Below are 27769 nucleotides of genomic sequence, written 5' to 3'. Positions count from 1 at the left end.
TTTAAGGTGAAAATGGGCTGTGTCCTTAAGGGGTTAATATTTTACATTAGTTTCCCCTCTATGCCTAGAGCTGATGGAAAAGCCCCAGACATAGGGTTAAATTGCACTGATAATTGTGACGTTTGTCTCGGGCACAGGAGATCTAGGTTGCAGCAGAGATATATGGAGTCTATCCTGTAGTTTTATAGTCAACAATAGGTTTGCAAGTAGTTAAAGGAGAGGTTTCCCTTGTATTTTTGGCTATTACATTCTCACTGTCTTTCATTCTCACCAGTGCTACCTGATTTGCTTGTAGTTTAGAATGGGCATGTTCTTTTTATAGCAGCAATTAGTCATTCTGAGGGAAGGACAGAACAGCAGCGCAAACTTCTGGTGAGACCATGCTTCATAGAATACTTCATATTCCAATTAGAACTTGTAGCTAAACTGAAGTTACTGATCATAGATCTCCCCTAATAGACCAGAGCAAAAAGCAACCAAACAGCCAACACTGAGAAACATCACCCAAAAGTAAAGACTCTCATCTCATATTTACAATCGGATATTGGCTTTTAACCTTCAAAGATGCACCCATGTATATTAAACTAGTCAGCGTATCAGCATAAGTGTCCTTTCTTCCTTTCTTTGCAATACATGGCTCAAAGCTAATTGACAATATATGATCAACCATTACAGCAAACCACTCACGGCAGGGCAATGTCTCCTGTTTGTTGCCCAGTTGAATGACAATAAGTTAAAGTAATAAGTCTGTACTGTAAATGTTTATGGTATTTCAGCTAAATGCTTAATACCTGTGTACATCCTGTAAGTATCTGCAGCTGGAATCGGTTACAGTCGCCATTGACACTAAATTTCTAGGAACTGCTGCTTTACAGGTCCCTATGAGTTTTAGAATATATTTGTTTGTGTTGTTTACTGCCACTCATGGACTTTACACTATACATACAGAAGAGCAAATGTGTTTTACCAGTAATTAAAATCATCATTCATGTTTGTGCATCCATAAATATGTAGGAAAACCTCAAAAACAGCCATAAACACTAAACACCTACCCGAAATGGTAACAGGTGATAGTGAAAACCCCAGCACTTGATGCAATAATACAGTAACTCTCATAAAGGTCTTGCACTATAAATGATTTACACTGGTTTTGGGCTGAGATCAAGGTTCCGTAGGGTGCCGCTGTCTCAGATTCCATCAAAAATACTAGACATCAAAGCACAGCATGCTGCACTATTTTGTCTAGTAAAGTGCCAGATACCATGCTGGAAACCTAATAAAAAACAAGAATGCAATCGATCTGATGGCGCCATTTTTTTTTATTTCTCTGCCCCAATAACAAAGCAGAACAGCAGAATAAACAATGCAGGTGTGAACCCGGCCTTACACTTGGTATACTACGTTTATTAAAGTGAAGTTCCACTGTATTCGGCCATTTTGAAATTACATTAGGAATTTTACGCTATCAATAGTTCTTTGTATACCATTATTATTAGCCATACACATTAGAATATGGTCAGCTGACATTTCAGCAAGACTGACTCACCATCTAATGTGCATGGTATTCTCCTGACAAGAATTAGGCATGTTAGGTTTTATAATGCCTGATCCTTTTGGTCCCTGGGAAGATAAGCCACTGTCAGTTGACAGTCTGGCAGCAGCTTACTTCCATGACCCCATTCAGAACACTTACATGTTTGGCTGAACTCGCACATGGGTATGAGGTGAATCAGTATGTGTATAGTATAGTGGTATTGTGAATCAGTGTGTGTATGGTATATTGGTATTGTGAATCAGTGTGTGTATGGTATAGTGGTATTGTGAATCAGTGTGTGTATGGTATAGTGGTATTGTGAATCAGTATGTGTATGGTATAGTGGTATTGTGAATCAGTATGTGTATGGTATAGTGGTATTGTGAATCAGTGTGTGTATGGTATAGTGCTATTGTGAATCAGTATGTGTATGGTATAGTGCTATTGTGAATCAGTATGTGTATGGTATAGTGGTATTGTGAATCAGTATGTGTATGGTATAGTGGTATTGTGAATCAGTATGTGTATGGTATAGTGGTATTGTGAATCAGTGTGTGTATGGTATAGTGGTATTGTGAATCAGTGTGTGTATGGTAAAGTGGTATTGTGAATCAGTGTGTGTATGGTATAGTGGTATTGTGAATCAGTGTGTGTATGGTATAGTGGTATTGTGAATCAGTATGTGTATGGTATAGTGGTATTGTGAATCAGTATGTGTATGGTATAGTGGTATTGTGAATCAGTATGTATATGGTATAGTGGTATTGTGAATCAGTATGTGTATGGTATAGTGGTATTGTGAATCAGTATGTGTATGGTATAGTGGTATTGTGAATCAGTATGTGTATGGTATAGTGGTATTGTGAATCAGTATGTGTATGGTATAGTGGTATTGTGAATCAGTATGTGTATGGTATAGTGGTATTGTGAATCAGTATGTGTATGGTATAGTGGTATTGTGAATCAGTGTGTGTATGGTATAGTGGTATTGTGAATCAGTGTGTGTATGGTATAGTGGTATTGTGAATCAGTGTGTGTATGGTATAGTGGTATTGTGAATCAGTATGTGTATGGTATAGTGGTATTGTGAATCAGTATGTGTATGGTATAGTGGTATTATGAATCAGTGTGTGTATGGTATAGTGGTATTATGAATCAGTGTGTGTATGGTATAGTGGTATTGTGAATCAGTATGTGTATGGTATAGTGGTATTGTGAATCAGTATGTGTATGGTATAGTGGTATTGTGAATCAGTATGTGTATGGTATAGTGGTATTGTGAATCAGTATGTGTATGGTATAGTGGTATTGTGAATCAGTATGTGTATGGTATAGTGGTATTGTGAATCAGTATGTGTATGGTATAGTGGTATTATGAATCAGTGTGTGTATGGTATAGTGGTATTGTGAATCAGTGTGTGTATAGTGCCTCTTTAAAGGGGTATTCCAGGAAAAAACTTTTATATATATATATATATATATATATATATATATATATCAACTGGTTCTAGAAAGTTAAACAGATTTGTAAATTACTTCTATTAAAAAATCTTAATCCTTTCAGTACTTATGAGCTTCTGAAGTTAAGGTTGTTCTTTTCTGTCTAAGTAATCTCTGATGACACGTGTCTCGGGAAACGCCCAGTTTAGAAGCAAATTCCCATAGCAAACCTCTTCTAAACTGGGCGGTTCCTGAGACACGTGTAATCAGAGAGAACTCAGACAGAAAAGAACAACCTAAACTTCAGAAGCTCATAAGTACTGAAAGGATTAAGATTTTTTAATAGAAGTAATTTACAAATCTGTTTAACTTTCTGGAGCCAGTTGATATATAAAAAAAAAAGTTTTTCCCTGGATAACCCCTTTAAGCAGTCTCCTTACCGACTGCATAACTTACAGGGAACCTGTCACCATGAAAATGCTTTTTAAATCTATGGACGTCATGTTATAGAACAGGATGAGCTAAGCATATTAATATATATTTGTGGGGGAAAAAGAGCAGAGATTTCAGTCAATAAGTTATACAGTGATCCCTCAACTTACAATGGCCTCAACATACAATAGTTTGAACATATAATGGTCTTTTCTGAACCATTGTAACTTGAAACCAGACTCAACATACAATGCTATGGAATCTGCGAAACATGTCAATGGCTGGAAGAACCGACCAATCAGAATGGATATTTCACTGTTAAAACCTGTGTATTCCTAAAGTGCATGCACTAATTGGTGTCCCTAAAGTACAGGGAGGTATCACATGTTCTGTACTGTTTACCTGTGCCAGGGTTAGCTGCTCTTTTGGACATAAGGTGCGGCTCCATTTTCCTCCTTTTAGGACATTGCGTGTTCTGTACAGGACACTGGAGAAACTTCTGTCCTCTACGTAGACCAGTGTTTCCCAAAGAGGGAGCCTCCAGCTGTTGCAAAACTACAACTCCCAGCATGCCCGGACAGCCGAAGGCTGTCCAGGCATGCTGGGAGTTGTAGTTTTGCAATAGCTGGAGGCACCCTGGTTAGAAAACACTTAAATAGACAGTGATTTACAGCTCCCAGCAGATCTTTCTTACTTTTAAATGTAAGGATTTGCTTTATCTGTATTAGTTATCTACTTATTTATCTTTAATGGGGTTATCCAGGAAAAAACTTTTTTTTTTATATATCAACTGGCTCCAGAAAGTTAAACAGATTTGTAAATTACTTCTATTAAAAAATCTTAATCCTTTCAGTACTTATGAGCTTCTGAAGTTTAGGTTGTTCTTTTCTGTCTGAGTTCTCTCTGATTACACGTGTCTCGGGAACCGCCCAGTTTAGAAGTGGTTTGCTATGGGAATTTGCTTCTAAACTGGGCGTTTCCCGAGACACGTGTCATCAGAGATTACTTAGACAGAAAAGAACAACCTTAACTTCAGAAGCTCATAAGTACTGAAAGGATTAAGGTTTTTTAATAGAAGTAATTTACAAATCTGTTTAACTTTCTGGAACCAGTTGATATATAAAAAAAAAGTTTTTTCCTGGAATACCCCTTTAATCCTCACTTTGTCCTATTTTTGGATGACATTTTGGTGGCTTCAGAACCATTTACCAGGTTTCCATAGAGTTATGGTCTCAACATACGATGGTTTCAACATACAATGGTCATCCCAGAACCAATTAATATTGTAACTTGAGGGACGGCTGTATATATCTTTGTGCAAAAAGATTCAGTATATCAGTTTGCTTAACTTTTCCTGTTCTGTAACACGATGCCAATAGATTAGATAGAATTTCTTATTGAGACAGGTTCCCTTCAAGCAAAAGTGTGTTAATGACAGAAACGGGGGTAGCCTGTCAGGTTAAGCAGTAGATAGTTGTGGTACTGTTAATAACTGCGTTGTGGGAACACGGCCTAAGGGCGGGGTCACGCGGGGCGCAACCAAAGCGTATTTCACACTGCAGATGCATCAACGGCAGTCACAAGAGCTCGTACCGGAGAATTTTCTGCTTTGCATCTGCAGTCAGCAGGCACTGTTTCTAAAGCAGGAAACCCGGCCACATAAGGGAGCTCGCTCTTGTGACTGCCGTCGGCACGTCCGCAGCATGACATGTGCCGCGAATGCGCTCCATGTGACCCCCACCTTAAAGGTGTATTCACACACACACCGGATCTGCAGTTGTCAAACTTGAAGTTGCAGATCAAACATTTATAAGAGTTGTCTTTTTAAATCTGCAGTTGCTAATTTAACAGCTTCAAATCTGCAGCAAATCGTGTTTGTAAGTGTAAGTGTAAAAAGCCTAAAAAGCCTAAAGGGTAAAAACTTCTGTCAGGGTAATACTTTTTATAGGCAATGTTTTATTAAACGTTCAGCCAAAACTGACTACAATTGTTCCAGGGCCTCTGTCATACATCCATTTTTAGGATTCTATTTTGACAACCTTTATAGAAGTAACCCTTTAGTTAATGCACTGACAGATCAATCCCACTTAAGCCAGATAATTGCTCGTATAAAGCGCGCCTTGGTTTGTGGAGCCATTTTTTAATTATTGACCATGGAACATTCGGTTGTGTCCTCTGGTTACAAATGTAACATCGCTGCAGTGCAGAACTCGCAGGCTGTATTTATCTCTCACAATGCAGCAAAGCACGAGCCCAGGAAAAAGACAGATCCCCTCACCTTTATTACTCTATGTAGAGCCAAGGCAATAACTAAAGTAATGCCATGTAATGGACAACAGCTTAGAGACTAGTGAATAAATACTAGTTTTCTAAATAAATCCATCACAGGTTCTGGAAAATAAAAAAAAGTACTTTGCTAACAGAGAATGGCCCTTGTATTTGGGGGCGAAGATATCAGCCCTTTAGAAAGAATGGAAGTAAACAAGGTAATATATAACGGAAATTTAATGACTGTCTGATAATGCTTCCCTTTGGATCCTCGTGGGGTGTTACCCTTTCACTGAGATTGATGTTAACTGCAGTCCGGCTGTGCTTTATTGCAGCTGATGTTATTTGTGCCTGTAGATAAATAGATTGAAAAATAAACGCCACTCAATGCATTTAATTTAGAAACCATGTTTAGACTAGACTGCATTACAGAGCCCACAGGTGAGAATGTATGTATTGAGATCATGCTAATGCCACATACAGTTGTTTCCCAACTAATGTGCCTCCAGCTGTTGCAAAACTACAACTCCCAGCATGCCCGGACAGCCGAAGGCTGTCTGGGCATGCTGGGAGTTGTAGTTTTGCAACAGCTGCAGTCACGGTTAATAGAATACACTGCTCTAAATGATCTGACTCTTCACTGAGTTATGATGTTACATGTTCCCATTAGGCTATGTTTACACGATCGGAGAATAAGCGGAATACAAGTGCAGACATTTTGCACATTTTGCGTACCGCTCCAAAATGCGCTGTTTCATAGACTGCAATGCATTTCCTTGTGGACTCTGAATCAGAATTTCCAGTCCAGAAACATCCGGCGCGTAAATTCTGCCGTGTGAACAGTGCAGCAGAATCCCAGAGAAAACACTCAGGCGGACACTCCACACAGGTTAAATGGGTATTCCAGGAAAAAAACTTTTTATTTATATATATATATATATATATATATATATATATATATATATATATATATATATCTCAACTGGCTCCAGAAAGTTAAACAGATTTGTAAATGACTTCTATTAAAAAAATCTTAATATTTCCACTACTTATCAGCTGCTGAAGTTGAGTTGTTCTTTTCTGTCTGGCAACAGTGCTCTCTGCTAACATCTCTGCTTGCCTCGGGAACTGCACAGAGTAGAAGAGATTTGCTATGGGGATTTGCTTCTACTCTGGACAGTTCCCAAGACAGGTGTCATCAGAGAGCACTTAAAAAAGAACAACTCAACTTCAGCAGCTCATAAATACAGAAAGGATTAAGATTTTTTAATAGAAGTAATTTACAAATCTGTTTATCTTTCTGGAGCCAGTTGATATATAAAAAGTTTTTTCCTGGATAACCCCTTTAAGCCCATGAGAACCTGGCCTTAGAAACACTAATATTGAATTTCTACCTTCCCTTTTTGTTTATTAAATATAAATGTTAAATATTTTTAATATCTTTAAAGTAAATTGTCCTACCGGTTTTTGCTTTCTTTAATTTTTCAATAATTTTTTTTGCTAATAATAATTATAATCTTTATCTATATGGAGGCATTATACTACATAGCACTATAGAATTCAGAATACACGTGTGTAAACAATAATGGGCATTATAGTGCAACAAACTTATCAATATTTCACACAAGACGAGTGATGGCTCTGCTCACTGGGGCTTACAATCTGGGAGGACATAGGGTCGACACAAGAGGTAATAAACAAGCAGTCACCCAGCAAGCATCTGCGTATGCATAGATATAATTGCATTAGGGTGCAAGGAATGCTGTTGAATGAATGGATTGTGTTATATAGAATAATGATGTTAAAGGGCCAGGAGTCAGTTTATGCCAGGAATGTGATAGACTTACCCAATGTGATAGACTTTGGCCATACCATGGGTAGGATGGGTAACAGAAATGAAAAGCATGTTATGCCGGCGCTCTGCATTCACTGGCAGTGTCCGCACTGAGATTTTACGTGCGGACATTGCTGTGTGAACATAGCCTTACAGTATTTAAGACAAGAATTAATCAAAAATGATACAGTGGGGATCAAAAGTTTGGGCACCCCAGGTAAAAATTTGTATTAATGTGCATAAAGAAGCCAAGGAAAGATGGAAAAATCTCCAAAAGGCATCAAATTACAGATTAGACATTCTTATAATATGTCAACAAAAGTTAGATTTTATTTCCATCATTTACACTTTCAAAATAACAGAAAACAAAAAATGGCGTCTACCAAAGTTTGGGCACCCTGCAGAATTTATAGCATGCACTGCCCACTTTGCAAAGCTGAGACCTGCCAGTGCCATGGATTGTTCTCAATCATCATCTGGGAAGACCAGGTGATGTCAATCTCAAAGGTTTTGAAGGCCCAGACTCATCTGACCTTGCCCCAACAATCAGCACCATGGGTTCTTCTAAGCAGTTGTCTAGAAATCTGAAACTGAAAATAGTTGACGCTCACAAAGCTGGAGAAGGCTATAAGAAGATAGTAAAATGTTTTCAGATGTCTATATCCTCTGTTCTGAATGTAATTAAGAAATGGCAGTCATCAGGAACAGTGTAAGTTAAAGCAAGATCTTGAAGACAAAGAAAAATATCAGACCGAACAGCTCGCAGGATTGTGGGAAAAACAATTCAAAACCCATGTTTGACTGCACAATCCCTCCAGAAAGACCTGGCAGACACTGGAATTATGGTACACTATTCCACTAGAAAGAGATACTTGTACAAATATGGTCTTCATGGAAGAGTCATCAGAAGAAAACCTCTTCTACGTCCTCACCCAAAAATCAGCGTTTGAACTTTGCAAATGAACATATAGACAAGCCTGATGCATTTTGGAAACAAGTTCTGTGGACCGATGAGGTTAAAATTGAACTTTTTGTCCGGAATGAGCAAAGGTATGTTTGGAGAAGAAGGGGAACAGAATTTAATGAAAAGAACCTCTGTCCAACTGTTAAGCATGGGGGTGGATAAATCATGCTTTGGGGTTGTATTGCAGCCAGTGGCACAGGGAACATCTCACGAGAAGAAGGAAAAATTGATTCAATAAAATTTCAGCAAATTTGCTAACTTGATGTCATCTGTGAAAAAGCTGAGAGGATGTCTTCTACAAATGGATAATGATCCTAAACACACCTCGAAATCCACATGGGATTACATCAATAGGCGTAAACTGAAGGTTTTGCCATGGCCTTCACAATCTCCTGACCTCAACATAATTGAAAATTGGTGGATAGACCTTAAAAGAGCAGTGTGTGACAGACAGCCCAGAAATTTCAAAGAACTGGAAGACTTTTGTAAGGAAGAATGGGCAAAGATACCTCAAACAAGAATTGAAAGACTCTTGGCTGGCTACAAAAAGCGTTTACAAGCTGTGATACTTGCCAAAGGGGGCAGTACAAGATATTAACTCTGCAGGGTGCCCAAACTTTTGCAAACGCCATTTTTTTGTTTTCTTTTATTTTGAAAGTGTAAATGGTGGAAACAAAATCTAACTTTTGTTGACATATTATAAGAATGTCTAATCTGTAATTTGATGCCTTTTGGAGATTTTTCCATCTTTCCTTGGCTTCTTTATGCACATTAATACAAATTTTTACCTGGGTTGCCCAAACTTTTGATCCCCACTGTAACTGTTTGAACTGTTTCTGCAGTAAGAAAAGGGTAGATTCTGGAGTTATTTTCTGAAAAGTATATAGAAAATGTTGTTGCTACCTGGAAATTATCAGTCTGTGTGCCTCACTTGTACAACCTATGTTCATTTGCCGTAATCATGTAGATGGAGGTCATGTGTAACATGGTTGGCCAAAAGTGCCTTACTACAGCAATGACTACAGCATTGTTCAGCTTTCCCATTGAGTTTTAATGTTGTGAAAGTGTGCTAACTGGACTGTTACTCAACACCCTCAATCTTGCTTAGAATGCTTATGTATGTAACTAGGTTTGCAGATGCTTTATATGTCTTTTGTATGTGTCTAACTTGGGTATTTGGCACACAAATCCATCTGTTCTGCTGCTCACTGATTATTCTGACATCCACTGCTCAAGAAGGGGTGTGTCAGAGGCTAGCACTGAGCCTGCCTTCCCTTACCATGCATTTATTTCCTCCCTGAGTCTGCTGTGCTAGATCTCTTCATCCATTCACTGCAGGCTACTGTATAAGCATATCCTCTGTTTTCAGACAGTATACCTCACTTACTGGAATTGTTCTGGATGGTATAGGGGCCCCTAGAGAGATAAGTCAACAAATGCAACAAATTGTGCTAAATTGGCACTAAAGCCCTATTAGCCCCTCACCACTAAAACTTAACTTTTAATCATTCTTATAAAATAAAACACAGTGCATAAGGACATACATATTAAAATCAAAGTTCATGCGGACCACACTGACTGCTAGTGTCTTTCTGGAAAAAGCCACACATAATGGTGAAACATGTAGGAAGTAGCAGTTGTACATGATTTTAGCAGTGTGACATAATAGTGATTCCCAATACTAAGTGATAGCACACACTGCAGGTGCATTGGCCCACCTATAACTGCACTATGGTGCATGATACATGATTTGTTAGTTGGACGCTATAGTTCCCAATTGGGAACACTAGTGAATGCAAGTGTACTGACAATTCTCTTTATATCAGCTGGTTACTGCCTCCCCTCCCATGAGCTTTAATAAACACATGTAATGCGAAGATTGCATCCTCAATCACCTTAGGTCATTACAGCACGTGACACTGATAGTGGTCCTATTAGACTTATAAGAGTGTTGGATGTGAATAATCTTAGTGTATAGCTGAGCTATCTCATTAGGAATCATCAGTATAGTGGACAGTATCTATAAGGTGTTCTGTCACACGTGCACTTACTGGTAGCAATTGGTCTCACTACTTACCTTTTGAAGGAGGCAATAATTGAAGCGTCATTCAGTACAATAGAGCATCACGGAGTCAGTTTGGTCTGCATGAGCTGGAATTTTAATGTGTATGTCCTTACTCACTGTTGTTTATTATATAGAATGAATAAGTTTTAGTGGCAAGGTTTAGTGCCCATTGGGCACAATTTGTTGTATGGTGTAGATTTGGTGCCTACTGTGTTTATCCAGAGTAATGCACAAGACCGATATGACGCAGTAGTCAGTTGCCCCACATTAAGGAAACCCAGTTACCTCTCAGCTCCAAATATGGTAGAAACATTCCTGGATCACTGGCCCATCTCCAGCATTTAGTACCTTAAACGTGTGATATTGTATGTTTCTAGAACGACATCCAGACCCCTAAATTCTCACTGCACTTTACAGTAAATGCAGGGAACATATTGGTGCCACTTTATAATGAATTATAATATACCATACCAACAGTGTGTCCCTGACATAATCTCTGCATAATATCTTGCCATTTTATTGCAGCATATGAAAGGGAAAATCACCAAGAAGAAGCTGAAGAAGAAGGTGACACAGCCAAAAATGCAAATGAAGAGCCAGCTACGGACCTACAAACTATGAGCAGGGAACAAGCCGAGGTGATTATATGGAAATGTTGTAACTGTAATGCCACAACCTGGAATTAACATAGATTGTTTGAGGAGTTTGATCATTTAATTTACAGAACATACCCACAACTTTGAAGATGTTTTTTTGTGAAGCAAACAACAAATAGGATAAAATAACCGAAAAAGTAAATGTGCATAACTATTCACCCCCCCCCCCCCCCCCCCTCTAAAGTCAATTCTTTGTACAGGGTGAGCCATTTATATGGATACACCTTAATAAAATGGAAATGGTTGGTGATATTAACTTCCTGTTTGTGGCACATTAGTATATGTGAGGGGGGAAACTTTTCAAGATGAGTGGTGACCATGGCGGCCATTTTGAAGTCTGCTATTTTGAATCCAACTTTAGTTTTTTCAATTGGAAGAGGGTCATGTGACACATCAAAGTTATTGGGAATTTCACAAGAAAAACAATGATGTGCTTGGTTTTAACATAACTTTACTCTTTCATGAGTTATTTACAAGTTTCTGACCACTTATAAAATGTGTTCAATGTGCTGCCCATTGTGCTGGATTGTCAATGCAACCCTCTTCTCCCACTCTTCACACACTGATAGCAACACCGCAGGAGAAATGCTAGCACAGGCTTCCAGGATCCATAGTTTCACGTGCTGCACATCTCGTATCTTCACAGCATAGACAATTGCCTTCAGATGACCCCAAAGATAAAAGTCTAAGGGAGTCAGATCGGGAGACCTTGGGGGCCATTTAACTGGCCTACGACGACCAATCCACTTTCCAGGAAACTGTTCATCTAGGAATGCACCACCACATTATGGGTGTCAGGTCCGAGCATTCCTAGATGAACCGTTTCCTGGAAAGTGGATTGTTGTCGTGGGCCAGTTGAATGGCCCCCAAGGTCTCCCGATCTGACCCCCTTAGACTTTTATCTTTGGGGTCATCTGAAGGCAATTGTCTATGCTGTGAAGATACGAGATGTGCAGCAGCTGAAAGCCTGTGCTAGCATTTCTCCTGCGGTGTTGCTGTCAGTGTGTGAAGAGTGGGAGAAGAGGGTTGCATTGACAATCCAGCACAATGGGCAGCACATTGAACACATTTTATAAGTGGTCAGAAACTTGTAAATAACTCATGAAAGAATAAAGTTACGTTAAAATCAAGCACATCATTGTTTTTCTTGTGAAATTCTCAATAACTTTGATACTTCACATGACCCTCTTCCTATTGAAAAAACTAAAGTTGGATTCAAAATGGCCGACTTCAAAATGGCCGCCATGGTCACCACCCATCTTGAAAAGTTTCCCCCCTCACATATACTAATGTACCACAAACAGGAAGTTAATATCACCAATCATTCCCATTTAATTAAGGTGTATCCATATAAATGGCCCACCTTGTAGAGCAATCACAGCTCCAAGTCATCTTTGGATAAGTCTCTATGAGCTGCCACATCTTACCACTGGGATTTTTGCCCATTCCTCCTTGCAAAACTGCTCCAGCTCCTTCAAGTTAGATGGATTGTGCTTGTGAACAGTAAACTTTATGTCTGACCGCAGATTTTTGATTGGATTGCGATCTGGCTTTGACTAGGCCATTCCAACACATTTACATGTTTCCCCTTAAACCACTCAAGTGTTGCTTTAGCAGTGTGTTTTGGGTCATTGTCCTGCTGGAAGGTGAACCTCCATCCTAGCCTCAAATCATGCACAGAGTGGTACAGGTTTTGCTCAAGAATATCCCTGTATTTAGCACCATCCATCTTTCCCTCAACTCTGAACAGTTTCCCAGTCCTGGCTGCTGAAAAACAATCCCACAGCATGATGCTGCCATGGTCCGTGAGTTTTGGTGGGCGGCCATCTCTTGGCAAGTTGTTGTTGTGCCATGTTATTTCCATTTGGTTATGATAGATTTGATGGTGCTCCTGGGGATCACCAAAGATTTGGATATTTTTTTTAAACCTAACCCTGACTTGTACTTCATAACAACATTGTCCCTTACTTGTTTGGTGAGTTCCTTGGTCTTCATGGCAGTGTTTGGTTACTGATGCCTCTTGCTTAGGTGTTGCAGCCTCTGGAGCCTTTCAAACAAGATGTGTATATGTAATGACAGATCATGTGACACTTAGATTGCACACAGGTGGACATCATTTCACTAATTATGTGACTTCTGAAGATAATTGGTTGCACTAGAGCTTTTTATGGGCTTCCTAACAAAGGGTGAATACATATCCACATGCCAATTTTCTGTTTTCTATTTCTAAACAATAGTTTTATTTATATATTTTTCTCATATGACTTCACCAACTTAGACTATTGGGTTCTGATCCATCACATAAAATTCAGATTAACAAAACATAGAACTTAAGGCTGTAATGTACCAAAATATGAAAAAAGTCATGGGGGGGGGGGGATACTTTTGCCAAGCACTGTATATTTATTTGTTCTAGAAAGTTAAAGGGGTATTCCAGGCCAAAACTTTTTCTGTCTAACTGCTCTCTGATGACTCACGTTCCGGGAGCTGTGCAGTTCCTATGGGGATATTCTCCCATCATGCACAGCTCCCGGGACGTGACATCATCATTGAGCAGTTAGACAGAAAACTTCAGAAGCTAATAACTATTGGAAGGATTAAGATTTTTTAATAGAAGTAATTTACAAATCTGTTGAACTTTCCGGAGCCAGTTGATATATATAAAAAAAAGGTTTTGCCTGGAATACCCCTTTAACCACTTAAGGACCTAGGGCGTATGGATACGCCTTGACGTCCTGGTACTTAAGGACCCAGGGCGTATCCATACGCCCGTGGGAATTTCGGTCCCCGCCGCGCGCCGGGCGGGGACCGGGCCGGGGTGACTGCTGATATCAATCAGCAGGCACCCCGTGCAAATGCCCAGGGGGGTCATCAGACCCCCCCCCGTCGGCGATCGGCGCAAATCGCAAGTGAATTCACACTTGCGATTTGCGCCGATTCCGGGTCATACGGGTCTATTGTGACCCGGTGACCCGGAATAGAAGGGGGATCGCGGTTGTCTAAGACACCCACGATCCCCCTGTAGGCATAGGAGTGAGGTGGCAGGGTTGCCACCCCTCCTATCTCTGCTATTGGTCTGCTATTGATCGTCAGAGGCGACGACCAATAGCAGACCGGGGGCGGGGGGGGTTAACTTTCGTTTTCCCCGTCCTGCCCTCCCACAATAGGCGGGGCAGAACGGGGAACTGAAGGGGAACGGGCGCCGACGTCCACTTACCCGTCCGGAGGCTGCGGCGACGTTGATCGGCGGGCGGCGTCACGTGCGTCTGAAGAGGACGGCTGCCGGGATCCTACGGAAGCCGGTAAGTAGATCTGGAGGGCTACAGTCTGAGACCGTGGTCTCTAACTGTAGCCCTCCAGATGTTGCAAAACTACAACTCCCAGCATGCCCAGACAGCTGTTTGGGCATGCTGGAATATGTAGTTTTGCAACAGCTGGAGGGCTGCAGTTTGAGACCACTATACAGTGGGCTCTAAACTATATCCCTCCAGATGTTGCAAAACTACAACTCCTAGCATGCCCACATAGCTGTTTGTTGTCTGGACATGCTGGGAGTTGTAGTTTTGCAACATCTGGAGGTCCACAGTTTGGAGATCACTGTGCAGTGGTCTAAAAACTGTAGCTCTCCAGATGTTGCAAAACTGCAATTCCCAGCATGCCCAGAAAGCAAACAGCTATCTCGGCATGCTGGGAGTTGTAGTTGGGTACCTCCAGCTATTGCATAACTACATCTCCCAGCATGCCCTTCGGTGATTAGTACATGCTGGGAGTTGTAGTTTTGCAACAGCTGGAGGCACACTGGTTGGAAAATATTGAGTTAGGTAACAGAACCTAACTGAAGGTTTTCCAACCAGTGTGCCTCCAGCTGTTGCAAAACTACAACTCCCAGCATGCACGGTCTGTCAGTACATGCTGGGAGTTGTAGTTTTGAAACAGCTGGAGGTTTGCCCCCCCATGTGAACGTACAGGGTACATTCACATAGGCGGGTTTACAGTAAATTTCCTGCTTCAAGTTTGGGCTGCGGCAAATTCTTTGCCGCAGTGCAAACTCCTAGCGGGAAATTCACCGTAACCTGCCAGTGTGAATGTACCCTAAAAACACTACACTACACTAACACCTAATAAAGGGTAAAATACTACATATACACCCCTTACACTGCCCCCCCCCCCCCCCCCCCCCAATAAACAATTTAAAACGTCTTGTACGGCAGGGTTTCCAAAACGGAGCCTCCAGCTGTTGCAAAACAACAACTCCCAGCATTTCTGGACAGCCACTGACTGTCCAGGCATGCTGGGAGTTTAGCAACAGCTGGAGGCACCCTGTTTGGGAATCACTGGCGTAGAATACCCCTATGTCCACCCCTATGCAATCCCTAATTTAGTCCTCAAATGCGCATGGTGCTCTCTTACTTCGGAGCCCTGTCGTATTTCAAGGCAACAGTTTAGGGCCACATATGGGGTATCTCCGTACTCGGGAGAAATTACACTACAAATTTTGGGGGGCTTTTTTTCCTTTTACCGCTTGTGAAAAGGAAAAGTTGGGGGCTACACCAGCCTGTTAGTGTAAAATTTTTTTATTTTTTTACACTAACATGCTGGTGTTGCCCCATACTTTTTATTTCCACAAGCGGTAAAAGGAAAAAAAGACCCCCAAAATTTGTAACGCAATTTCTCCTGAGTACAGAAATACCCCAGATGTGGGCGTAAAATGCTCTGCGGGCACACAACAAGGCTCAGGAGTGAGAGTGCACCATGTACATTTGAGGCCTAAATTGGTGATTTGCACAGGGGTGGCTGATTTTACAGCGGTTCTGACAAACGCAAAAAAAAAAAAATACCCACATGTGACCCCATTTTGGAAACTACACCCCTCACCGAACGTGACAAGGGGTATAGTGAGCCTGAACACCCCACAGGTGTTTGACGAATTTTCATTAAAGTTGGATGGGAAAATGAAAAAAATTATATTTTTTCACTAAAATGCTGGTGTTACCCTAAATTTTTCATTTTCACATCGGGAAATAGGAAAAAAGCCCCCCCAAATTTGTAAACCCATCTCTTCTGAGTAAGAACATACCCCATATGTAAATTTAAAGTGCTCTGCGGGCGAACTACAATGCTCAGAAGAGAAGGAGCGCCATTGGGATTTTGTAGAGAAAATTTGTCCGGAATTGAAGGCCACATGTGTTTACAAAGCCCCCATAGTGCCAGAACAATGGACCCCTGACACATGTGACCCCATTTTGGAAACTACACCCCTCACGTAATGTAATAAGGGGTACATTGAGAATTTACGCCCCACAGATGTCTGACAGATTTTTGGAACAGTGGTCCGTAAAAATGAAAAATAAACTTTTTCATTTGCACAGCCCACTGTTCCAAAGTTCTGTGGGGTGTAAATACTCACTGCACCCCTTATTAAATTATGTGAGGGGTGTAGTTTCCAAAATGGGGTCACATGTGGGGGGTTCCACTGTTCTGGCACCACGGGGGGCTTTGTAAACGCACATGGCCCCTGACTACCATTCCAAACTAATTCTCTTTCCAAAAGCTCAATAGCGCTCCTCCTCTTCTGAGCATTGTAGTTCGCCAGCAGAGCATTTTACGTCCTAACATGGGGTATTTCCATACTCAGAAGAAATGGGGTTACACATTTTGGGGGTCATTTTCTCCTATTACCCCTTGTAAAAATGTAAAATTTTGGGGAAAAACTGCATTTTAGTAAAAAAAAAAAAATTTTTCATTTACACATCCAACTTTAACGAAAAGTCGTCAAACACCTGTGGGGTGTTAAGGCTCAGCGGACCCCTTGTTACGTTCCTTGAGGGGTGTAGTTTCCAAAATAGTATGCCATGTGGGTATTTTTTGCTGTTCTGGCACCACAGGGGCTTCCTAAATGCGACATGCCCCCAAAAAACCATTTCAGCAAAAGTTGCTTTCAAAAAGCCAAATGTGACTCCTTCTCTTCTGAGCATTGTAGTTTGCCCGCAAAGCATTTTACATCCTAACATGGGGTATTTCCATACTCAGAAGAGATGGGGTTACAAATTTGGGGGGGCATTTTCTCCCATTACCCTTTGTAAAAATGGTAAATTTGGGGGAAAAACTGCACTTTAGTGAAAAAATTTTTTTTTTCATTTACACATCCGACTTTAACGAAAAGTCGTCAAACACCTGTGGGGTGTTAAGGCTCACTGGACCCCTTGTTACGTGCCTTGAGGGGTCTAGTTTCCAAAATGGTATGCCATGTTGGGGTTTTCTGCTGTTCTGGCACCATAGGGGCTTCCTAAATGTGACATGCCCCCCAAAAACCATTTCAGCAAAATTCCCTCTCCAAAATCCTATTGTCGCTCCTTCCCTTCTGAGCCCTCTACTGCGCCCGCCGAACACTTGACATACACATATGAGCTATTTCCTTACTCGAGAGAAATTGGGTTACAAATTTTGGGGGGATTTTTCATCTATTACCCCTTGTAAAAATTCAAAAACTGGGTCTACAAGAACATGCGAGTGTAAAAAATGAAGATTTAGAATTTTCTCCTTCACTTTGCTGCTATTCCTGTGAAACACGTAAAGGGTTAACACACTTACTGAATGTCATTTTGAATACTTTGAGGGGTGCAGTTTTTATAATGGGGTCATTTGTGGGGTATTTCTAATATGAAGGCCCTTCAAATCCACTTCAAAACTGAACTGGTCCCTGAAAAATTCCGATTTTGAAAATTTTGTGAAAAATTGGAAAATTGCTGCTGAACTTTGAAGCCCTCTGATGTCTTCCAAAAGTAAAAACATGTCAATTTTATGATGCAAACATAAAGTAGACATATTGCATATGTGAATCAATGTATAATTTATTTGGAATATCCATTTTCCTTACAAGCAGAGAGCTTCAAAGTTAAAAAAATGCTAAATTTTCAATTTTTTCATCAAATTTTGGAATTTTTCACCAAGAAATGATGCAAGTATCAACAAAATTTTACCACTAACATAAAGTAGAATATGTCACGAAAAAACAATCTCGGAATCAGAATGAAAGGTAAAAGCATTCCAGAGTTATTAATGTTTAAAGTGACAGTGGTCAGATGTTCAAAAAATGGCCGGGTCCTTAAGGTATATTTGGGCTGGGTCCTTAAGGGGTTAAAGAAGGCAAAGAACATTACTCAATGTATTTCTATCACGATCTATGTATATACCAGGCGGCTGCAGAGGATGTTAATCCTGCAGATGATCCCAATAACCAAGGGGAAGATGAATTTGAAGAGGCAGAACAAGAACGGGAGGAGAACTTACCAGATGAGAATGAGGAGCAGAAGCAGCAGGACCAGGCACAAAAACAAGAACATTTAGTGGTAAGGTTTTTACATTTGCAAAAGAAAGTGCCTTAGGAAGTCACTTGGAGGCAGAAGAACTCCACAAGACAGGAACCTACAAAGAGCTCACTGCTAAACTGCACACTTCAGCTTTCCATCTAGTCATAGAAAACACACATTTTATGCCTCACTTGCAAAGCAAATGGCTAGCAACTTTTTTCCTCTTTTTTTTTTTTTTTTTTTTTTTTTAGCACAAGACACTAATTATTGTAATGATATTCTCTTGTTTATCTTGAAATTCGTATCATTGCAGTAATATTTCTGATACAGTGTATGGCCTTAACATGGAGAAATCCATAGAAAGTGCATAATATAAAGCATGCACAGTATATTCCTGTTGACTCTGTGTGTATTCCACTATAAGATATCAATGCAGGCTGTAATGATATATAAAGTCTGTATTATCATGTGGCTTAATAGCGTTTCTTTGTTGTTGAAGATGGCTGGAAATCCTGACCAGCAAGAGGATAATGTAGATGAACAGTATCAAGAAGAAGGAGAAGAAGAGGTATTTACAATACCCTTATATCACTACTAAATATTTATTTCTGGAAACAAACATTGTATTTATAGGAATAGCTGCAGCTGTGGCAGCCATAACACTTTGTTGAATCCCACAGGGGGGGGGGAACCTGACCTTTCAGGTGCATGTACAGTGGGTGAGAGTTGCCCAATCTGGTGCAAAGAAAATGTGCCCCTGCTCTCCCCAAACCTCTTTGGCTACTGTACGCATTTTTTAAAATTTTTACTAGTTTTGATAAAACTTCCATCTTATTCCTTTTTTAAAGACTGGGGCTATTGGCACTTAGGTGTGGGTTTTCTTTGGGCAAAACAATCATCTGATGAATACTGTTAAAATAAAAGTAGCTATACTGCTGAATGCTTAAAGGAGTAGTCCAGTGGTGATTCAGTGGTGAGCAACTTATCCCCTATCCTAAGGATAGGGGATAAGTTGCAGATCGCGGGGGGTCCGACCGCTGGGGCCCCCTGCGATCTCCTGTACGGTGCCCCGACAGCCCGCGGGAAGGGGGCGTGTCGACCTCCGCACGAGGCGGCGGCCGACACGCCCCCTCAATACAACTCTATGGCAGAGCCGAAGCGCTGCCTTCGGCAATCTCCGGCTCTGCCATAGAGATGTATTGAGGGGGCGTGTCGGCCGCCGCCTCGTGCGGGGGTCGACACCCGCTATCTCGGCGGAGAGCCGGGGCCCCGTACAGAGAGATCGCAGGGGGCCCCAGCGGTCGGACCCCCCGCGATCTCAAACTTATCCCCTATCCTTAGGATAGGGGATAAGTTTTTCACCACTGGACTACCCCTTTAACTACATCTTAGTAAACTGTCCCAACCTCTGTTTTGAGGTCCTTTGGAGTCAACTTACATTCTTTTTACTATCCCCAAGGTTTTGTTGCATAAGTGTTGCATTTGTTGCATCAGACAGACCTATATATAAACAGTAAAGAAGTCAAATAAAAGGTTTGTTTATTCCAACAATGCTGAAAGCAGTACACACGTATTGATATCACTGAGTGTGTAATATTAGTATTGTTGGAATAAAGGCACTTTGAATTTGACTCCAATATCAGCTAGTGCTTTACTGTTTGTTTGAATGTGTGAGCCATTCAATAGAAGCTGAGAAGCGTGGAGACTCAGATGCACTGCACAACACCGTGTGCTGATACACACACACACCCTTGTATAGACTAATGTGTGAGCCATTCAATAGAAGCTGAGAAGCGTGGAGACACAGATGCACTGCACAACACCGTGTGCTGATACACACACACCCTTGTATAGACTAATGTGTGAGCCATTCAATAGAAGCTGAGAAGCATGGAGACTCAGATGCACTGCACAACACCGTGTGCTGATACACACACACACCCTTGTATAGACTAATGTGTGAGCCATTCAATAGAAGCTGAGAAGCGTGGAGACACAGATGCACTGCACAACACCGTGTGCTGATACACACACACCCTTGTATAGACTAATGTGTGAGCCATTCAATAGAAGCTGAGAAGCGTGGAGACACAGATGCACTGCACAACACCGTGTGCTGATACACACACACACCCTTGTATAGACTAATGTGTGAGCCATGACTAGGCCTGTTCCATGCTGAGTGGGTGAGCCGTATTAAATGGGCACTGTCACCAACTTTATTTTTTGATGTTGTAGTACTTATGTACTACAACATATCTCTAATATACTTTTATTCTTTTTTTTTTTCATTAAAAAGGTGTGGCAATCAGTGGCAATCAGTCCTTTTTCAGTTAGGCTGCACTCGCTCCCTGCCTGTCAATCAGACAGGTGGGAGCGAGCGCATTGGCTCCCTGGCCACTGGCTGGGAGGACACTTCTACCGCACATCGCCGCCGCCTCGTTGCCGCCGCTGTCCCTGCATGCCCGCTGCCGGACTCTGCAGTAACTGCAAGTGTAATGAGGGAACGGGGTATGCGGGGTGGGGGGGGGGAGGAGGGAACGGGCTAGTGCCGTAGCAGGGGGGGGGGGGAATGGGCTAGTGCCATAGCGCCGCTTGTAACTAACTAATAGTTTATCTACACAGGGTGCCTCCAGCTGTTTCAATACTACAACTCCCAGCATGCCCTGACAGCATATAGATGTCAGGGCAGGCTGGGAGTTGTAGTGGTGAAACAGCTGGAGGCACCCTGTGTAGTTGAACTAAGGGCGGAAGTCCCCCCCAGCAGGCATCAGTGACATGGTGCCTGCTGGGGAAGTCAGCCTGGTAGTGAGCACACTGCCAGGCAGACAAAAATGCATTTTTAATATAGTAAAAATAAAAATGAAAAGCAGGGAGGGGGTTAAGGATAGATTGGCAATAGGTAGGGACAGAAAAAAAAAATAGGATGGTGGGAGCTACCCTTTAACTATCGGTGTATGGATATAGACCTAAGCATACCATGGACTGTGAGTCCAATGGCTCAAAATTAATTCATATATGTCAAATTGACATATGGTTTACTAAAGCTTAACATGAACATATGAATGGATTGCTTGTAGGACGGTAATGGCTTATTTAATTGTACAGCTATACTTTTATCCTAGCTACATGTAACTTGCATTCACTCTGCTTTATTATGGTTTTAAATGGAGAATATCTTTGTTCTATTAGTATGTAACAATTTGTCTCTTCTATTGCACTGTAGGTTCAGGAAGATCTAACGGAGGAAAGAAAACGAGAAAACAATGCAGAGGAACTTTATGGGGAAAATGAAGAAAATGTAAGTAGCATCTAAAAAAATTGCCTCTTAATGCATCTTGACGAATCTCTGTATTCAAAAGTACTGTATGCCACTCGGACATCACTTTAAGGGGAGTGTAGATTCATTTTTTAGTACCTTTTTTTTTTTTTTGTAGTATCTTGTGATAACTTGCGAACATCCTCAATAACCCCCCTTCCTACTCCTGGCAGCGTGAGAGGGTATGTTTTACACCAAAGTCAACAGAGTCTGGAGTTGTGTAGAGTCTACACTATTCGCTCTGCTGTCTTGTGTAACTCTGCTGTCTTGCATAAAAATAACTGTTTATCTTTGTCAGACAGCACAAAAGTTATTCTGATGTTTTCCATCTACTACTGATAATGTTCTAGTCACTTTAAGTTTCACTGCAGGCTGTAAGATAAGACCACACTGAAGTACAGTATGGTTTGTGTAGTCACTGTTTGATGCCCTAGGTTTGGTTATGTAATGTCCCGTTTCACTCCTATCGGAGGTTAGACTCTGCACCTTTTGTTGTCATTCCAGTTCTTGTTGGTCATCCAACCACTGGGAAAGGCAACATTAAAGGAGTACTCTGGTGAAAAACTTTTTTTTTTTTTATATCAACTTGTGCCAGAAAGTTAAACAGATTTGTAAATTACTTTTATTTAAAAATCTTAATGCGTCCAGTACTTATAAGCTGTTGTATGCTTCACATGAAGTTCTTTTCTTTTTACATTTCTTTTCTGTCTGACCACAGTGCTCTCTGCTGACACCTCGGTCTGTCTCAGGAACTGTCAAAAGCAGGATAGGTTTGCTATGGGGATTTGCTCCTGCTCTTGACAGTTCCTGAGACAGACAGAGGTGTCAGCAGAGAGCACTATGGTCAGACAGAAAAGAAATTTAAAAAGAAAATAACTTCTTGTGGAGCATACAGCAAGACAGGGATTGGACCTGATATCAATATGCCAGACAGTTGTCTCGCGTCCGCGGCTGGCATGCCGGTACCCCACTGCCGTGCGAGGTGTCCGAAGAAGTGACCCGTTGTATACTATGGGACCCATACCAGTAAGTCAGACAGTGGTTTGCGTGGTTTCCTCTGCCGCCTGTCACTCATCAGTCGGCTGATGTATCTACGGTTGGAGTTCCTGTACCCCACTGCTGTGTTAGGTGTACGAAGTAGTGACCCAGCGTGTCCTATGGACCCTATATGGGGTAATGGGGATACAATCCACGGCTTCTCAGCCTGCCCCCATTTTCCAGGGTGGCTGGGATACTATTCATGTCTCCTAGGCCTCCCCTCTGTCCCACATGCGACAGAGGGGCACAGTGATCTGTCTGACTGTCCCCTTTTCCCCAGCACCTGGAAGTGTATTTATTCAGCCGGACTGTTGTCTGCATGGTCTCCGCCGCCGTAAGTCTCCCCTTTCAGGGCTGTAGTGGGCATGGTCAGGTTTCCCGTACCTCACTGCTGGTGTACAGAATCTGGATGAGGGTCCCTGGAGGTCCTTGGGACTGATGCCAGTAAGCCAGACTTTCGTCTGCTGGGTCTCCTACACCGCCAGGCCACCCATTAGTTTGGCCGCACTCCGATACCCCACTTTCTGTGGGTGGGTTTGAAGGTGTGACCCTGAGTGTTCTGGAATACTATCCCAGTCAGCCAGACAGTTGTCTGCAGGGTTTACTACTATGTCGGGTCAGCTGCCATATTCTTCCCACACCGTGGATAGAAGTTCAGATAACCCACTGCCAAGGTGTATTTCCAAGTGATACATTGCACCACATACTGGTTCCTGGGGTTCCCTCCTTTACCAGGTCCCTCTTTACATGCCTGCCGCTCTCTTGGCTGAAGGCTGGTAACCCACTTTCTGTGTGCGGTTCTGAATGCGGAACCTAGTGTGGCCATGGTCTCTATGCCAGATAACCAGACTGTGTCTGCATATTTTTCTAATCTGCCAGGTGATACCCCCCATTCTTGTCGTTCCCGCGGCTGCAGTCCGGTGACTCATTTTCCATGTGAAGTTCCACAGAGTGTCTTGGTGGGTTCATTTGACCTTGTATACCTGTCTATCAGACTGTCTGCATGTTTCTTTTCCCACACACACCCTTCGTCTCCTGCGTCTGCGACAGCAGTCCTGTGTTTGGCACCATTAAGAGATGGGGTGTGGGCGTCTCCTGCAGGTTCTATCTACTTTGACAGCTACAACAGCACTCTGTTCCCCCTTTCTAAAGGTGCAACATTGGTCTGCAAGGGGCATGGTTGTGACACGCCGTTGTGTGCTGAGAGGTATTCCATACTGCCAGACTTTTGGATTTCTGCGGTTTCTTTCGCGTCTGCAGCCTTGGTACCCTACTACTATCGTGCGGAAACCATGCCTTTGTCCCTAAAGGCCACTCTGCATGTGTAGAGCCCACCTTTCCTTCCTTTCGGTGAGGTGTTCCTCGGGCCTTCCTGTGATCTTGCTCCCACAGGTCTACGGCGGTTGACCACCTCAGTTCTGGCATGGGGCCAGATGGGGCGACACAGTCAGTTCTGCGACAGTCAGTTTGTTGTTTGGGTCCTGCCATTGTTCTCCTCTTCCCTCGGTGCAATCTCCCAGGAGGGGTGTGTTCATCCTTCCCTTGGTCTGTGTCAGTTACGCTACACTGACAATATGGTCTTCTGGAGTAACCTTCCCTTTTGTTTCCCCCTCCGTTCCCATCCTGACGGATGTTGCTTGGGAGTGCTTTGGTCCGCTGGGGTCAGTGTCCAGTTATTCTCCTTGTCTTGGACACTATCCTAGGCTGCTGTATCGTGCCTTCTTTTCTGGATCGAGCCTCCTGCTTCTTTGGGCCTTAGTGATGGATAAGGTCTCGGGCAGTTTAGCTCTCTCGTCCAGACTTCTCCGTGATCCCTTTTGTGGGGCGGTCTTTCTGTACCGCACTTTTTGTCTCAACATATAAGTATGTCACCCGGAGAATTTTGCAGATGTTGGATTTAATTACTCTACAGGTAGCCGTCTTCCAGGCGACTAAGGATCCTTTAATTCACATGTCGGCCCCTACGGTGCTCCAGGATGCTCCTTTTGGCAGTTTGTTCTTACGTGTACGTCTTACAGGTTACCTAGGAACCTCCAGTTCCCATGTCAGTCACTCTAGTGCTCCGGGATGCCCCTTTGCTGGGCGTTCTGCTCCTTTTTTGGCCATTATTACTTCAGTCTCCGACTTCGGGGTCCATGTACTCCTGAGATCGAGGATGTTTCGGACTTCGGATCATGCTAGTCAAGCTTATTTCACCTCCCAGGTGCTTGTGGCAGGCCTCTGAGCTTGCAGTTTTTGGTCTGCAGCTGTTCAGGTAGTCAATTTTTTTGCACCGGGCCTTTCCAGAGCCGGTTTCCATCTTTCTTCTTTTTTCCGGTGGTTTTCTGGTCTTCACCTCCTGTGCTTGCCTTTTGCTCAGGTTTACACTGCTCTCCCTGGCATTTTTTCCACCATGTTCTCTTGAATTGGTTGACTCTGGATGGAGTTCTCTTGTTGTGTCCCTTTCAATTTTTGTTTCCCAGCTGGGCTAGCCCTCTGTCTGGTTCCGTGTTCCTTGGAGTTGATTTCCTACCTCCTCCCGGAATGGTTCTGGCCCATCTGTCTTCCTAGTCGTCTTTTTCTTGTCTCTCTAGGTGGACTATAGGTTTAGAGTCTCTACATAGGACGGTCTCTTCCTTTGGCGTCCTAGTACATTTCCATGGACAGGGGTTTCTTCCAGGAGCTCAGTTTGGGGGCCTCTGTTGTCCCTGCCTGGGATCTCGTCAGCAGGCCTTACGGTCGAGTGGGTTCGGTCTCTGGACTGATTCCCTTTCTCTGATGGTTGTTTTTCCCACCCTAGGGGACTGCTTTGGTACATCCCATCAGTATAGGTGTCTCCCAATGGAGATTAACTGAAAAACTGAGATTTTTTGTACTCGCCGTAAAATCTCTTTCGCGTAGCCTTCATTGGGGGGACACCGCACCCACCCATTTCTTCATTTTTGGTCCAGATCCTCTTTTCCGGATCTTGGGTTTTTGATCCGGGATACTTTTCTAGGGTCCTTCGGACATATTTCTTTGTTGGCTTCTCCTACTGCTTTGTGATTACTTCATTTCCATTGGGCAGGTATATCCTGCCAGGGAGGAGCCAACTTTTTTTTTCCCAGTGTCAGCGCCTCCTAGTGGCAAGAACATATACCCCATCAGTATAGGTGTCCCCTAATGAAGGCTACAAGAAAGATATTTTACGGTGAGTACAAAAAAAATCTCCTTTTTGATCTGGCTGTTATACCATTAAAGGCCCTCACATGCCACATATTGGTGCTACAAGCTTTAAAATGTGGTCATTTGCAGATCTTGGCAACACCTGCTATTTCCTCCATTTGTTCTTGGTGTTGCAGTTTCAGTGTTGAAGAGTGTATATACAGACAAAAAGTTAAAACTAAATTCCAACTGAAATATTAAATCTGTTACTTACTGGGGTTGGTGTTCCTTTAAAGCTAAAGTAACATGCTATCAAAGCTATTAGCTGTAACACCCAGTGAACAGAATATTGTTAGTCAGATTCCTCTGAACTTCCACAATCCTGGGAGTTCCCGTTCTGGCCCAGTTAGCGCATCACTTCCTTAGGCTTTTTACTTAGCAGATGTCACATATGGCTGTTATTTCAGTGAGCCGGAGTCTGCTGAAGTCACATTATCACCCTAGAAGGAACAATCTGGGGCCTCTTTATGCTCACATTATTTTCTTCCAGTATCACTTTTGCTGTCTGAAAGCAGGAGAGAGGCAGGAGATAAAGATTTCAGCATAAGAAGTGACTTTTCCTGGGGTTCTGTTAGACAATCTGTGTAATAGCCCATTGGATGTGGAGTTCAATGGATAATCTACACATGGGTCATGAAGATATGCTTTTAGCTTAATATATTTTAGTCAGAGAGTAGATTGAGAGCTCCGTCTCTTTAGGCCTCTGAATCAATACGTGTGCACCCTGTTAAAAATCCACAAAGCCATAGCTGAATAATCCCAGCTATTCTTGTGTGCACCACAAAGTAGAATACACGTTTAGAAATGGTGTTCAAGGAGATTTATTTTAGTGTAGCTTTTATACTACTGTGGTTGTCTCGAACCCTTCCTTTTTTTTACTTTATTCGGCTGTAAGTTTTTTTGCAACAATAGCAGATCAAAGTTGTATCTGATGCAGATAACGAAAAAAAGACTGCACCAAAGTAAGTTTTGCACTTTTTATACAGTGTGCTGCTATAGAGGCTGAAATTGAATTAAACTTCCTAGTATACTAATCTCTGAACAGAGATTCTGTTGCCCACAGAGGCTTATTAACAGATGCCACATTACATTCTCCCTTATGTGTCATCCTGGTCCTTTGCTCCAGTGAATGTGGAAGTGCCTTTTCCATAACAAACAGGGGCTTCTGCCTACGGAAGGAGAAGGCCAGAATAAGATGCATGGATGTGTTTAAAAAAAAAGCATCTGGTACACAGCATCACAGTCTCTACTCTGAGGCAGACTAGGGACCGGTTGTATTTTACCTCCATCCAGTGCCAGCCTCTATAGTCACTTTTCACATCAGCACAGAACTGCAACCATCGCTGTTTGATATCATTTGCTGCTTAGTAGTATATAAAAGCTGACATGTCTTACTAGTGATTTTTTATGTGGAACCTAACAGAACAAAAACAATTGGGGCCTCCACACAAAAGGTACATGAGAGACTAGATAGAGTCTTCACTCCTCTGGGAGAGACTGGTTAAAAGATTATTTCTCACCTGGTGTAGATTCCTACCTTTATTCCCTGCACATATAAGACAAAAGCTGAAGGAATGCTTTGGACTTCTTACATGGTACTTGGAACAATCCATAGGCGGTGGAGATCCACTAGGCTCTGACTGACATGGTGTATTTTTTTCAGATTCAGGCTCCTCTAGGTGCCCAACCACCTGTCCCACTAACCCTCTCCTTACCCTCCACTTCC

At 42.3% G+C, this 27769-nt stretch overlaps 1 protein-coding gene across 5 annotated transcripts in view; it reads left to right on the top strand.

Moving 5' to 3' along the window:
* The window catches only part of GOLIM4 (golgi integral membrane protein 4), a 148889-nt gene that overhangs the window by 113304 nt on the left and 7816 nt on the right, over positions 1-27769 (top strand). For all 5 annotated transcript variants that reach the window (XM_056565108.1, XM_056565110.1, XM_056565109.1 and 2 more), the window contains 4 exons: positions 11063-11175; positions 18390-18542; positions 19003-19071; positions 21730-21804. In XM_056565108.1, coding sequence (XP_056421083.1) covers positions 11063-11175; positions 18390-18542; positions 19003-19071; positions 21730-21804 — 410 coding nt within the window. The remainder of the gene's footprint in view (positions 1-11062; positions 11176-18389; positions 18543-19002; positions 19072-21729; positions 21805-27769) is intronic.

The sequence above is a fragment of the Hyla sarda genome, chromosome 3 (genome assembly GCF_029499605.1).
Source record: "Hyla sarda isolate aHylSar1 chromosome 3, aHylSar1.hap1, whole genome shotgun sequence".
NCBI lineage: Eukaryota > Metazoa > Chordata > Amphibia > Anura > Hylidae > Hyla > Hyla sarda.
The sequence above is the reverse complement of the archived record's forward strand: the minus strand, read 5'-3'. Positions and strand labels throughout refer to the sequence as shown.